The following is a 14,087-nucleotide window of genomic DNA, read 5'->3' on the forward strand; positions in this document are numbered from 1 at the left end:
TCAAATACGATACACGTTGTGCGATCAGCGTTCGATGACTTCGATTTGCTGGACACGATCGAGACAAAGTCGCTTACTTTCGTTTGGTCATGAATATTAAAGACATTAAGTAGGAACAATAAGAAACAGGGACAACTCAGAACGGCGGTCGGGATGGGTATGGATTCGCGGATGGAACTGAGCCTGGAGGAACCTGCACTTGATGCGCCTTGGTTTTATGGCTGCCTCCTAAGCCCCCTCGTTTTCAGCATTTGTGAAAATGTCCGATCATGTCAAAAGCGTCGCATCCCGTCATACTGGGAAACAACAATGCAGCGGAAGGGGGGAAATCCGATGGAAAAAAGGATTTCGTGTCGTTTTGTCATCGCATGTTCGCTGCCCTGCTCCCTGGCAAATGAAAACGTGAGCCGGAGTCCCCGCCTGGCTGGCTTATAAATATGCATTTCTCGATATTTTTTATACGGCTGCCATATAATTTAGCCAAAGCGAAAACCAATAAACAATGGCCCCGGGATCCCGCAGCCGCCAAGTGGAGGCAACTGAAGTTGCAATTTTGCTGTCATCGGAACGCCAAACGAAGACGCGCCAGATGCCATCAAATACTTCAGACCGGCGTTACATCAGTCCGTCTCCAAACTCCGGAGCTCATCCATCGCTGGAGAAGTCGTATCTCGCATCTCGATGGTTTTGATTCGAACTTTCATCGCTCCGCTGGCCACTCGAAAAAGAGCGTCAAGTGCACCGGGGAAAGATGGGAAGTGGGCAACCAGAAGGGTTAGCCTTTGCAGAGAAAATGTATTCCATTTGGAGTTTCAAAATTTAAATATATATTTTTTGTACCTTTTGAGTACATGATTACAAGGGGAATAAAGTAGATTATATACAAATCTTTTGAAATATTTTACATGCTAGAATGTATGTGGGTTTCTCACAGTGCATCTCCGTTTATGGGCTGGGCATCCATCCATCCCATAGTCGGACCTTCCTTTCTTGTCTTGATGCTACATTTAAATCGTCATAATTCAAATTGCTGTTGGCGTTTTACATAAGTACTCGTATCTGGGTACGGGCACCACACCGATCCCAATCATTAGGCGAAGAAACGCTTTTGATTTTGCCTGATTATTAATGATTTCCGTTCGATTTATCACACGATCGATGGTTGTATAGTGCAAGGTCATCGAAGGAACGTGTTGATTACCAGCACACCGTAATAACAACAATAAATTAATGGGCCAGCAGCGGGATTTTCGGTGGATTTCGTGGCATCCGAGGGATTCGAGGGACGGACAACCCGCTGCTCCTCGGAGCCCCTTTCTTATTTGATGGATTGCGCCGGAGTTATTTGGGCACAACAAATAGGTTTCCCAGGTAACCACAATGAAATTTGTTTGCTAACAATGTGCGCCAGCCATTCCATGGATGGAATATCTCGTTTATTCACAACAATTCCGGGGCGTTAAATCGGACGGCGTTTTGTGATGATTCATTGCGATTTAATTTCCAATTTGAATGCTTTAAATGAACTTATAATTCTGATAATCCACCAAACGAAGCCTCTCGCTCTAATGCGCTCAATTTATCCGGCTCGTCTTGCCGGCTTTCCGAATTTGTCCATAATTTATATGTTCCAATTTGGTTACAATGCCGCAGGATCGGGCTACAAATATGTAATCCAACACTAATTGGGAGCTCATGAGGCGTCTGCGTCCACATCTTCTAATGGCCACTCGAGTGCTGCAAATGCCGCAGACAATGCTGGCTAAAAATGAAACTCGTTAAATATTTATGAGGAGCACGAGCACCGCCGTACCCGATCCATTCCATTCCGACCTGGCTAGCTGGCTATCTGGCTGGCTTTCTGACCAGATGTGTAGGCCATAATTGTGCACAGATTTTGATTTGCCGCTGCCATTGGCAGTAAGTGCGAGCGGTGGACCTGGCCGAAACCCAGCCCCAGGTGCTGCTACCAACTTCCAGTTGCAGTGGCAGCTACCCCGCCAGTTCAGATGCAGTTCAGAGGCAGCCCTGACTCCGCTCGGCTTGCATTGCCTTGCCCATGGCCATATACTCGACTGGGCCCGGCTCGCACATAGCTGTAAATAAAAAAGTGGTAAGAATTATGACAAGATGGTCTGGACAAGGGGATACTCAGTAATTGAAAGGATTTTCCAGAAAAAGTTAAAGCTAAAGTCGGTCATATATAGATTTATCCCAAATGTGGAATGTCTGATTCCTTTGGATCTTACCTTCTTTACTTGCAACTTAACTTCTTATAAGTAATACATATCTTCTATATATTTTCTGTTGCACATAGTTTCATTTATGAGATGAGGCATACCCTTTGCTGCATAAGTACCCATCGAACTAAAAGAAGCGAGCCCGAGCTCAGTCCGTTCAACGCCAGAGTGGCGGTGGCCCATAGCTCTCGGCCATGCACGAAGGCGCAACACTTCAGCTCGAGCTCGAGCCGCTGCCCCGGGTTCCGATGTTGCAGGACCGCGGACTGCGGACCGCCGAGCTGATCTGAGCTGAGGTGGACCCACAACCTGTTTCGTGGGAACATTACCTAGTCTGGCACTGACTCCGAGCTCCATCGCCAACTTGGGCTGCAGCAGCCGGGCTGAATCGCGCTGACCACTGGGCCGCCAAGTGGAGTTTGGCGTTTGGAGATGCCATGGAAGCTGTAGCTGGGGGTGGGGATGGTGGAGTTGGAGGAGAAGTCGGAATCGGAATCGGAGGCTGACTGACTGACTGACGGACTGCCCGTTGGTGTTGTTGGCCGCTCATAAATGAAACCTGTTAAATGAATGAAATAAAGTGTTATTTGCTCGACTCACAAATGTTTCTTTGGAGCCCCTTTTGGGTTCTTTGGATTATGCGCCTCGCTGGGGCTCCGAATGGGGATGACAGCGTGAATGACACCTTGGAAACGTCGCAGGAAATATTACAATAAAATATGTGGAGACCACATGGGAATTTATTAAAATCACCCGGCACCTTGCCATCGGTTCTGATCATTAATATTTTATTTACAAGCTTCCGCTCAGCTGCCTTAAACATCATTTAGGTTAACGCGCCTATCATTCAGTTTTAAGTTGTAATAAACATTTGATTATAAAGCTATTAATTTCCGATGTGTTTATGTTTTATATACCTATGTTGCATATATGAAATATTTTGTACAGCACTGAGCTTATTCCGTTTTTCAGGTCAAAATCAAAAGACTTAAAACACGAACTTGCTATTTCCAATGCTTTGCAATCCGAGCTTCATTAATTATTAATTCTAAGCATTGGATTAGTAAGTAAGTAACTATAAGTGTGCAATATCTTAGCTTAATATTGTAATGATCCATTTAATGATTCCTATGGACAGAACCTCACGAACTCATCTCTAGATCCGATGAAGCCTCGCTTTTATACCTCACGTGTGTGTGCTGGGTGTTTTTGTGTTTTGTGTTTACTATGCTCTGGTTCTCGGACTTTGGGAGCTTTATGTTTTCTCGACGAGCCGAGCGGGATCCGTAAGAAGTTTAATTTGATTTTTTATACTCCTTCCCGGTTGTCTTCCTCTTATCCAGACCCCAACTTGCTCTGCAGCCCTGCCCCACCACGTCCAAATGTCCAAATGTCCATGTGGCTATATGGGTGTATGGATATATGGATATATGGCTACATGGCTATATGTAGGTGCATGTGTGAGTGGCAGTGACTTGTAAATTTTTTGGATGTTGCTGGCCGGTGTTTTTGTTATTGTTTGTGCGCTTGTGTTTACCTACAGTAGTTGTGGCCTGCATGTTTTTTTGTTACCTTTCGAGTTGGTCTTCAACTTGAGTTTTATTTTTAACTTAATTTCTGGCCGGCCAAGATTCCTCGAGCCTCGATTCCCGCGCCGCGGTGCGTGTAATTCATATTTCACTGTACACGAGCCGCGTACGTACATAATTCGCAAAGTTTCGGCCAAGCCATATAATTTGTGGCAACAACAAGAGCGGCAAATTGTGGCCATGTTGATCTCCGACGCATTATACGTACATTTAGCCAACATCTTATAAATGTGCGGGCTTTACATCATTTAGAGTCGCCGCGCAGACGTTTATTATTTCGCGAGATTTACATTTTATTGTATATGTTTTAATTTAAATTTATAACTTGTTTCGCTGTGTTCGTGGTCCGCCGTTAAATGTTGCCTTAATTCGACAATTTAATTTGGGTTTATGCGGCCTTAATAAGGGGAGCCATAATCTGGAGGCGAAGTCGCTGGGCAAAAGGGCGCATTTTGTTTGACTTATGTGAAATGAGGAAGCTCGGCTTTAGGGGGGCGTGGCCCGTTGGCTTTAGCTCTGCAATTTTCGAGATTTTCCCTGCTTTTCGGACTCGTTGTTCACATTTTGCTTGGAGCATTTGCATTTGATTGGAACTTAATTCCGGTTTTTATGCTGCGAAATTCGGGTCACAGATATTGGGTATTGGATTAAAAAAAAACTAATGAGAGGCGTCGTTTTCTTTACACACTAATAACAGTATACTCGCTTAAGTCTTTGGAAAGTTTCGCAAATCGATCCAATTTTGAATAAAAGTCATTGAAAAACTTAATTCTTTTAGGAAATTTCAAAAGTAATTTTGGGAAAGGAATTATTGTTTTTGGAATTCAATTCTTGGTAATGCACAAATTAAATTTTCACGCCTTTCGAAGGAAGGGTCCTATAGTTGTATAACAAAGTCTTAATTAAAATTCGAGCACAAATTGGAGTTTGGTCTAGAAAATCATTGAACTTCTAGATGGTAAGGAGTGTGAGATTTAATTCAGCTTCGATTCGGTGTGAGACAAAGGGTTTAAAGGGCGCCAAGCAGTTTAGTTCCACTTGGTGGCCAGACAAGGTTATATGAGGTCCCAAAACAATTTCCAAGCCAACTAAGATGTCGGATGAGTAATGCGGTCCGTTTACATTTTGTTCCCATGAAGAAAAATATTTAATTTGATTGCGGTTTTTATGTCTTCATTAGCCAAATGCTTGGTAGGCAATAAATTAGAGATTTCGGCTCGGAGGCTGGCGGCTGTTTTGGGTTAGATTTTGGTCTTGTATCTACCAATATTTCTGGTGTGTTCGGCCTGTAATGCGGCCGATGCCCATGCCCATGCATGAAGATTAACACTTGATTAATGAACTCGATTATTCATAATTTGTTGCTGGCTGCTGCTTTATCTCTCGAATGCCCACAAATAATTGAAACATTTTGCGACTGCTGCGCATGCGCACATTCAATGCTAATGCAACTTCGATTTCAAGATCATTAAGCGCTACACGGACATGTACATGCGCTTCCTTTGCCCGGCATTATTGATGATCGCAAGGAAATAAACAAAAAGCTGAAAAAAAAAAATAAATAAAATACCCACACATCCACACTTGGACGCTCCTAGAGGGGCACGCACCTGTGTGCGTGTTAGCTGCACATTTTAGGTACGCAACTCGTCAATCAGTTGACCATGTGCAACCGGTTTGTGCTCCACTTCCAGTTAAATCTTCTCCCGATTGATTCCACATACCCTCAGATACTCTCATCGCGGGGTTAGATCAGCTAGCCGGTATCGTAAGCACTCTTTCACGGAAAGATATACGATCTAGAAGATTACGCCTGTTAACCACTCATTTGACGTGACTGTTCAGAGAAGTATTGTCAAAACATGATTTGTACAAATTATTTCTTATAACAATAACTCTAGAAATCTGCGATAAGAAATACATTTTTCATTCCAAAATCTCTAAGATACAACATATATTTAAGACAAGGTGCTTCTATAACAAAATACTATTTACTTGGTAATCTGTTTGTCATTAGAATATCATATATCCCATATATCATATTTCAGATTTAATAAAACTTATTCCTTGCTTGATTGAGTTCATGACGTTCTTGAATAGGAAGCACATTCAGTCTTCGACTGACACCAATTAGCCACACAATCGAGTTCACTTTTTACTTCAGGTTTTTTTATTTAACCATTTTTTTTATTATCTAAGCATGTGTTGATTTTTCCCGGACTCGGCGGCAGCGCTTTTCCAACTGTCAACGGCGCACAGCCGTCGCGTCGAATGATTTGCAGATTCTGTTTGACAGTTGGTCCGGTTTTTCATTAATGAACATGAGTCCACGGCGGATCGATGGCCGAAAGGGGAGCGACTAGGAGTGGAACACACGCACTGCATCAGTGGATGGGCTTGTTTTGATTTATGGCCACATAGGAATGGGGTTGGGAGGGGATAACCGGGCGGCCAGGAGCGTGGAAGTAAGTAAGGGGGTTGATCGCTCCGCCAGTCGATTGCTCGAATATTTCGTCAGGCTCCAGACTCCAACTCGATTCCGTTTGATTTCGGTTTCGGCACCGGCAGGAGGCTCCCATCGCAGCGATTCAGCCCTAATGAAGATAATTTATTATGCGATGCCGTTTAATTAAAATCAGATAACCCAGCCAAACCGACCAGAAACAACGATCGCTGTCCGTTCAGCTCAGCTCACCTCGGATCAACTCGACTCCTTCAAAATGCATACGAAGTCTCAGACATTTACAGACTTCTTGCCAGTTGAAGTTGGCCCCTGGCGAAATGTGCTGCCGTTTAGAAGATACACTCTTTTTTTCCTCAGATTTTTAAAGACAGTGGAACCAAGATATGTTGAATTCCATATATTATACGATATTCTTAAGATTAGACCTAAATAAAATTGACCTTGCTTTCGATTTATAAGTAAAACTTTGATTCAGAACAAGGCTTCACTGTAGTTAATTTCCCAGACGGAAGATTTCGCGTTAAGTTCAACAACTGGCGAGCGGCAACAAAGTTGTTGCGGTCAACGTTGTCGTCGAGATCGCCGCCGAATCACCGGATCGCCGGACGTCGCCGGTGGCAGCTGCCCGAATACCCGAATCCCCGATCCGCAGACCGCATCTTGCCATCATCATGATTGGTATTGGTTCCTTATCAGGATCTTGTTTAGGCCATCTCGGTGCTTTGTTGATTTTGACTTTGACTTTTAATGCGCCATTACTTCGGTGTGTGTGTGTGTGTGTGTGTCCGTGCAGGCGGCCTTCCCTCCGGCTTATCAGCCAGATCAGGCCGAGTTTCACTTTTCCCTCGCCGACTTCCCAGCCCGACCGTCCTTAGTCATCGATGTATCTGTATCTCGTGGGCTTCTCGTTGGATTGCTTGTTTTATTGTTTGATATGCAAATGATTTTTAATTGTGTGGTCGCTCCTTCTTGTTAACCCTTTAAATGCTCACGTGACTTATTCGAACGAAATTCTTTAAAAAAAAAAGTTTTTTTTATCAGCTAAATCTCGATGTAGATATATCTTTTAAATAGGGAATGCAAGTTAGACTATAAAGCTTCTCAGTCATAACTTAAGATAGACAAGAAAATAAAAACAATATAGTGAATAGGTTTAAAAGGTTAAAACAGCAGAAATGTCTGATTACTCATTGCTAATTAAGTCCTTGTCCTTGTGAATTTACGTCCACATTTTGGACCACACAGAAAGGCCATGAGTCACTTACATGGCAGCCAGTTTAACTAAAACAACTAATTAAAGCCCAACCGCAAAGTAAATTCGTATCGCCCCATTTTGGCACTTTCTTTGTGGATTTTTTGGCGGCCTGCGGTTTGTGGTTTCTCGGATTGCGCTCCAAAGGGGCGGAGCACACATCTAAGTCGGCTCTAACGAGTGGCTAAGAGAGTTTTCGACGGCCAAAGAGGTAACCCATTTAAGAGCAGGCCAAGAGAAACCATTGGGAAAACAGAGAATGGATCGAGACAAAGAGAACTTGGGAACTTGAGGAGGCCAAAAAGTGCGCGTAATTAAAGCTGGCTTCGAGTGCAAAAGGCCTGCAAATCAATCAGTTGGGCAGGTGCGGCGGTTTTGGAGCCACTGGACGACGGGTTTCCTTGCACGGAAGTTGTCCGTGGTGTGTTATGTGCTATGTCGGAGTGTCATAAATCAAGGCAAAGAGTGTGAAATTTTTTCGCCATCTGGCCCGACTTGGCCGGGCTTCATTAGTATTTGCTAGCCATGTCCAATGTGCCGCGCTCGGTCGGCATTTTTAACCATTTATGACTTAATTTCAATTATACGCATTTGGCCAAAAATATTTCTTCGCACTTGGCAGGCAATTAAAATGGCAACACGTGCAAAGAGCCAACCACAGTGCCAAATTTCTCAGTGAGGCTGGGAAATAGATCAATATTTAAAGGTTAGTCGACTGGCGATTAATTTTAAGGCTGCTCATGTGAGAACAATAAATCTGACAAAAATCAATAAAATAATTCAAATTAGAAAAATAGGTTAAGTACGCAAATAAAATAAATTCAATCATTGCTCAGTATATTTTGTATCGCAGTGAGCTAATTTCGTTTCTCATGGCGAAATCAAAAGACTTAAAACACGAACTTGCTATTTCCAGTGCTGTGCAACAACGAACTTCATTAATTATTAATTCTAAACTGATTCGCTGCTAATAACCATAATTATGTTCGCTCGTTGTCTTGCTTTAAGGCATTGTGTAGCCACTTGACACACATTTGTGGCAGTTCTTGTGCCCAATCTGTCGGATGCCGCACCTTGCGGAGCACATACATATCTCCGGATCTCGGCGACCGGAGAGCAAGGTGCAGGAACAACGCCCCAAGAAGCCCTCGACCCCGAAGTTGGTGGCATCGATTTTAGAAAGTCCATGGAGCAGTGCAACGGTAAAGCCGCCAACGGAGCCTTTTCCTTTTGGCCACTGGCGCGTCAGGAGCGGAAAAGCAAAACTTCAGGCCGAAATCCGAAGCCTATATATAACTCGTTGGCAAAGGCAGCCGCATAAATTTCATTGCAGACATTTGGCCTTTTATTAATTGTTTGACGGCGCCCGTGCCCATGAAGCGGGACATCGCCTCCCCCCACCTTCCGCTCCGCAGCTCCTCCGATGCCTCCTGCTCCCCTACCCCACCCACCTGTAGGCACCGCCAAGAACGAAACCCAGGTGAAGCGGCCGCTACGGGAGCAGCCACTGCAACTGCATTTTCCTCTCTCTGGGCGTGATGAGAAATTTAATATTGGCAAACGGATAAAACCGCCAGATAATTATACATTTTGAGTGGGCAAAGCTGCGGCCGCGGACTGCAGTTCCGAGTCTTTGGTTTTGGCTGCAGATTCAGCTACAGCTTCGGCTTTACAGTTCATGCGCCTCATGATAGTATAAGATTTCATTTCATTAAAGTGCATCACGACGGACAACGGCCAATGGACGGCAGGCGGAATCAATGAGCGGCGGCTACATAGTTTCCTCCGAATCCCCGCGAATGGCCAACCCAATTCCATTCCCTGCTAGGCAGCTACCAGCACGGAGCACTGAAAGAAAATTCTACCCACTTGCCTTGAAGAGAATGAAACAAATAGAAACATGATGATCAGACATCATGTGATACCTTAGTACTAGCAATTATTCTGTAGAATATGAAGAGCATGTTTTGGAACTATTATTCCCAGTGTACCCACCCCGCTCACTTTTCTTCTTATTGGCAGATTACGACGGCGGGGTGGCCGAGCTGTAGCTGGGCAACTTATAATCAAATCCGATAAAAAATTTCATTATTGCTCCACAGCAGCAGCCGCGGCAGCAGCAGCAACAAAAACCATAACTGTTTTACAGGTAATTTTGCTGTTGTTGTTATGATTGTTGCTGGCTGCACTTAATTTTCGCATGCGCACTGGAAACCGAGCCATGATCGCGATTTCTTGATCTTCCGTCTTCCCATCCCATCCCAGAACTGAGCGGTCTCCGCACCGCCCCCCCAGATCCGACCATGCCCCGATCCGATCCCCGCCTGCAACATTTCGCTCCCGTTCGTGTGCGGACGCCATTTTGCGATTGGGATTGGATTCTCAGGGGCCAGAGCTGCAAAGCTATAGCCCCCCAGCCACTGGAGGTCAGTTGGGTGCGCAGGAATAGAAAGACGCTTTGATTCGAAATGGCAATCTCTGGCCTATCGCCGCTCCGGCTGCTCCGGCAGCACATAAATTGGGACGTGATTATGAAATAATTGCAATTCTGTACTTCGGACTTGCGCAACTGGGCAAAGCCAAAAGGTAAAGCCACACGGAAAATAACTATGAATTACTTGAATCGATCTAGCATTTAAATTTATACATTATTGTATTTAATTTCTTACTTATTTTTCTGATTTGTCTGCTTACATGTATATACTAATTTATATTTATACTGATATTTTTTCTGAGTGTAAAGGCAATCAGTTTGTGTGATGACTTCGATTTGCACCTTGGGGAGCAACAGCGACCACTTCAAACGGGAGCAGGTGACAGGCGACAGATGGATTTCAGTGCGATGAGGAAGCAACTGCAACTGTAACTGCAACTGCAGCAGCAACTGCGAACGCAGCAGCAATAGCTGCAGCAGTATTGGGCTGCTGCCGCGAAACTGTCGCCAGACAAATCAAAAGAAATCGCTCTGGAATACGCAACGGCCATTAACTTAACGCAAAGGAAACGCGCTTTCATTCATTGGAGGTTTCAAGGGAACTGAAATGAACACAGTCTTATTTTGGTTTTCATGAAAATACATAAAATATACATTGAATTTAAGAAGCGAAATATTTTCAACTCATAATTCTTCTTCATTTCACTTGGTTATAACCTTCAGTGCCCCACAAACCTCAACCTTTGTAGAGCCACTGTGGCAACAGTTTGAGAGCCACTGCTCCCGTGACAAATCCCTGTTGTCGACATTACACCTGATCCACGTGGAACTCCCTCAACTCATTTGCATCCTCGATTCCCCAAAGGGGACTCCTGCACAGCCAGCGTCGTCCGCCAACATATGCAAATTAAATATAATTTCAACACTCGCATTTTTGTTGACTCTGCTGCCGACGGCTCCTCCGCCTCGAGTCCATAATTTACATGAGGTTAACACGCAAGCGAACAGCAAGCAGACAACAACAAAGAACCGGCCTTGATTATCAGCGGCAAATCGAATGCACGCACATGCGAAGGATGCAGGAGGGGATTCGGTACTTGGGAGCTGGAGTCGGAGCTGAAGCTGCAGCTGGAGCAGGGGTATATGGTACAGGGACAGCGGGCTGGAGCAGGGGGGATCCGCCGAAAAGGAAGTCAGGTCTGAATAGGCCGAAAGAAATTCTATTACAATGTTGAAATATTGCCAAATCATGGCTCTGGGGTAAATAAATTTCCACGCCGCCACTCGCCATGACCGCTGAACCGGGATGGATGGAAATGGAGGATGGATCCGAGGCTGGAGGATGGATAGATGCTGGTGCACCGAAAATAATTGCGTGACAAATGAAAATACAAAAGTATTGTTTGCCCAAAGACTTTTATGTGCATGATATATATAAAATAATAGTATTCATCTCGGGATATATCACTACCAATTGGAGAATGTATATATAGGATTATATGATGAATCATATTTCCTGCCATTAGTTAAATGGATTTTACAGACTATATATAGTATTATCATTTAAATATAAGGCATAAGACAAAACCATATCATATTAAACTAATAAATGCATGAAATGAATGAAAGAATGAATGCATAGATATAGGGATGATTCCCTAGCGAAGTGATATTTCTTTCTCTGTGATCAGGAGTACCAGGAGCGTTCATGGAAGCTAAAGTCCCTGGCCGTGTATAAATAAGTAACCCGATCCCAGCAACACGCTGCCCGACAGGGGCCCAAAAACGGCACACAGCTTCGCTTCGCTGCGGATGAGATGGGTATGGGTATGGGTATGGGTCCTCCACAGTACCAGGTCCCATCCCATCGCATCGCATCGGATCGGATGGGTTTAGATCGGAGAAAAGCGGAACCCGTTTGGAGCTTCTGCGGCAGCAGCGTCTTGCGGCATTTTGATTTATAGGCGATTTATGCACTTGGCAGCCGCGGTGGGAGTGGAACTCGCAGCTGAGATGGAAGTGGGGGACACGTCTTGACCGAATTCATGAGCGGACAGCTGGCCAGGGTTTATTACATATTACACGGTATACATATCATAAGGTAAGCCTCGACAGGCACGGGAATTTCAGTATTATCTCGTGTGCGCTAGGCGCACTCACAATGCGCTCGGTTGGAAAGCATTCGAATTGGTTGGTGTTGACTAAAAGACGTGTATAAGGCAACGCTGCGGATGCGGACGCATCTTATCATCTTATCATCTTATCACGGCCGCCGCTTATCTGGGTGAATCAACAGCAACGTTCGCCTCTAGGCCTTCGCACCGGGTGCCCTGTTGGCGAAGAACCACATCAGGCCCATCAGGCAGCTGGGCGGGCTGTTGTTAACAGCTCCCTGTTGGATCATCCGCTTGGCCTCCTCCAGGGACAGCTCCACCACCTCTATAATCTCGTCGTCCACGCCGCCGCCACCTGTGGCCTTGTCCGCGTCGGTCACCTCACAGTAGTACATGGTCTGCTTGGCACCCGATGAGCCAACTCCAGATCTGCAAAGGATTGAGGTGGTTATGCATAAAGCAAGTTGTGAAGGAACATTTTGAAAAATCAATTAAGATATTTTAAATTTTATATTCTACTCTATTTATATTACAATAAATGCACACCCACTTACCTGTAGACCATGACTTCCTCGATCCGTTCCACGGGCACATCGTAGCCACACTCCTCGACCACTTCCTCCCGAGCGATTTCCACCCAGCTCTTGTTTTTGTCCACGATGCCGGCGCACAGTTCCAAGGTGACACCGATGGCGGGCGGGAACTCCTTGAGGTCCACCTCATCGAAGGTGCCCCTGGCGCTGGAAATGATGCCGTGATAGACGGCCGGTCGGAACTGGCGGACCAGAACCAGTTTCTGGCGAGACGTGTTGTACAGGATGATAGCCACACTATCGTGGACCTTCAGCAGGTCCCAGTTCTTCTCCACGCCATTCTGGACATAGTACAGCCGGAAGGGCTTCACGTATGGCGAATCCTGGGGCAGGGGACCCAGCCAGATCTTGGAAACGTTCTCCATGCTGAATTAGTGGACTTGGAGCACGAAAACACGGCAGTGGCACTGCAATCAGCTGATTGCAAAAGCTCTAACCGGCAATCAGATTGCAGCTTTTGTTACGGGAGAGCTTTTCTGACGTTTAAGGCCAGGCAGCAGATGGTAATACTATTCGAATTTGAAAAGTTCGTTACAACAAGCAAAATAAATTATATTATTATTATATTAGTTTATTTTAGTACTATGCTATGCTGAAACCTTAGGTGCCTTGTGCAGAAAGAACCATAGCAGCCCCAGCAAACAGGAGGGTCCACCATTGGTGGTGGCCCCAGTTTGGACCAGCTGCCTCGACTCCTCCAAGGACATTTCTAGCACCTGGATTTTCTCCTCTCCAATGCCTCCGCCTGCCGAGACCTTCTGAGCATCACACACCTCGCAGTAGAACAGGGACATGGCACTACTTGAGGTACCAATACCCGATCTATAGTCGTAGACATGCTGCAGGGATTCGGTGGGCACCTCGTAACCGCACTCTTCGAGGACTTCCTCCTTGGCGATCTCCGCCAGGCTTTTGTCCTTGTCCACGGCGCCACCGCAAAGTTCCAAGGTAACACCCACTTCGGGAGGAAACTGCTCCAGATCAGCTTCTCCCTTGGACATGTCCGGTGATCCAGCGGAATGTATTCCCTGGTAAACTGCTCCTCTGAACTGACGCACGAAGATTAGTTTTTCCCGCGCTTTGTTGTACAGAACCACCACCACACCATCAATGGTTTTGATAATGTCCACTTGTTTCTCCACATCGTTTTCTATGTAGTGAAGTCGACCTGGTTTAATCCAATTCGAATCCTTGGGCATCGGACCAAACCAAATCCTTGAAATACAACTTGGCTGGATCTTGAATCCCGATTTGGCTGACGAGCAGCAGGAGCGACCCAAACTGTCCAGTAGTTTTAACATGTTTTGTGTTTTCGAAAAGCATTTTGATGGTTTTTAAATAGTTATGAATGATTTTCCAACGTTTGTTTGTTTAGTTTAATAAGTTTTGTAACACAATTTT

At 45.1% G+C, this 14,087-nt stretch overlaps 2 protein-coding genes and 1 pseudogene across 2 annotated transcripts; all 3 read right to left on the reverse strand.

The window, feature by feature from the left end:
- Window positions 1-812: 812 nt before the first annotated feature.
- LOC117145432 lies at window positions 813-3,097 on the reverse strand (annotated as a pseudogene).
- An 8,924-nt stretch (window positions 3,098-12,021) lies between these two features.
- LOC117144604 (uridine diphosphate glucose pyrophosphatase NUDT14) lies at window positions 12,022-13,105 on the reverse strand. The gene is made up of 2 exons (XM_033309895.1): window positions 12,648-13,105; window positions 12,022-12,522 (listed from the first exon to the last, which is right to left on the reverse strand). The coding sequence occupies exons 1-2, from the start codon at window positions 13,049-13,051 to the stop codon at window positions 12,288-12,290; spliced, it is 639 nt and encodes a 212-aa protein (XP_033165786.1). The 5' UTR covers window positions 13,052-13,105; the 3' UTR covers window positions 12,022-12,287.
- A 161-nt stretch (window positions 13,106-13,266) lies between these two features.
- Window positions 13,267-14,005, reverse strand: LOC117143074 (uridine diphosphate glucose pyrophosphatase NUDT14). The gene has a single exon (XM_033307540.1). It carries the CDS (start codon window positions 13,985-13,987, stop codon window positions 13,274-13,276), a length of 714 nt encoding a protein of 237 aa, XP_033163431.1. The 5' UTR covers window positions 13,988-14,005; the 3' UTR covers window positions 13,267-13,273.
- Window positions 14,006-14,087: the final 82 nt, after the last annotated feature.

Source organism: Drosophila mauritiana, chromosome 3R (assembly GCF_004382145.1).
Source record: "Drosophila mauritiana strain mau12 chromosome 3R, ASM438214v1, whole genome shotgun sequence".
Classification (NCBI taxonomy): domain Eukaryota; kingdom Metazoa; phylum Arthropoda; class Insecta; order Diptera; family Drosophilidae; genus Drosophila; species Drosophila mauritiana.

Bases quoted from the DNA above. Each gene is read 5' to 3' on its own strand.
- LOC117144604 (XM_033309895.1), bottom strand. From the start codon at position 13,051: ATGGAGAACGTTTCCAAGATCTGGCTGGGTCCCCTGCCCCAGGATTCG. The intron at 12,523-12,647 runs GTAAGTGGGTGT...AATCCTTTGCAG, and splicing joins GAGGAAGTCATGGTCTACAG to ATCTGGAGTTGGCTCATCGG.
- LOC117143074 (XM_033307540.1), bottom strand. From the start codon at position 13,987: ATGTTAAAACTACTGGACAGTTTGGGTCGCTCCTGCTGCTCGTCAGCC.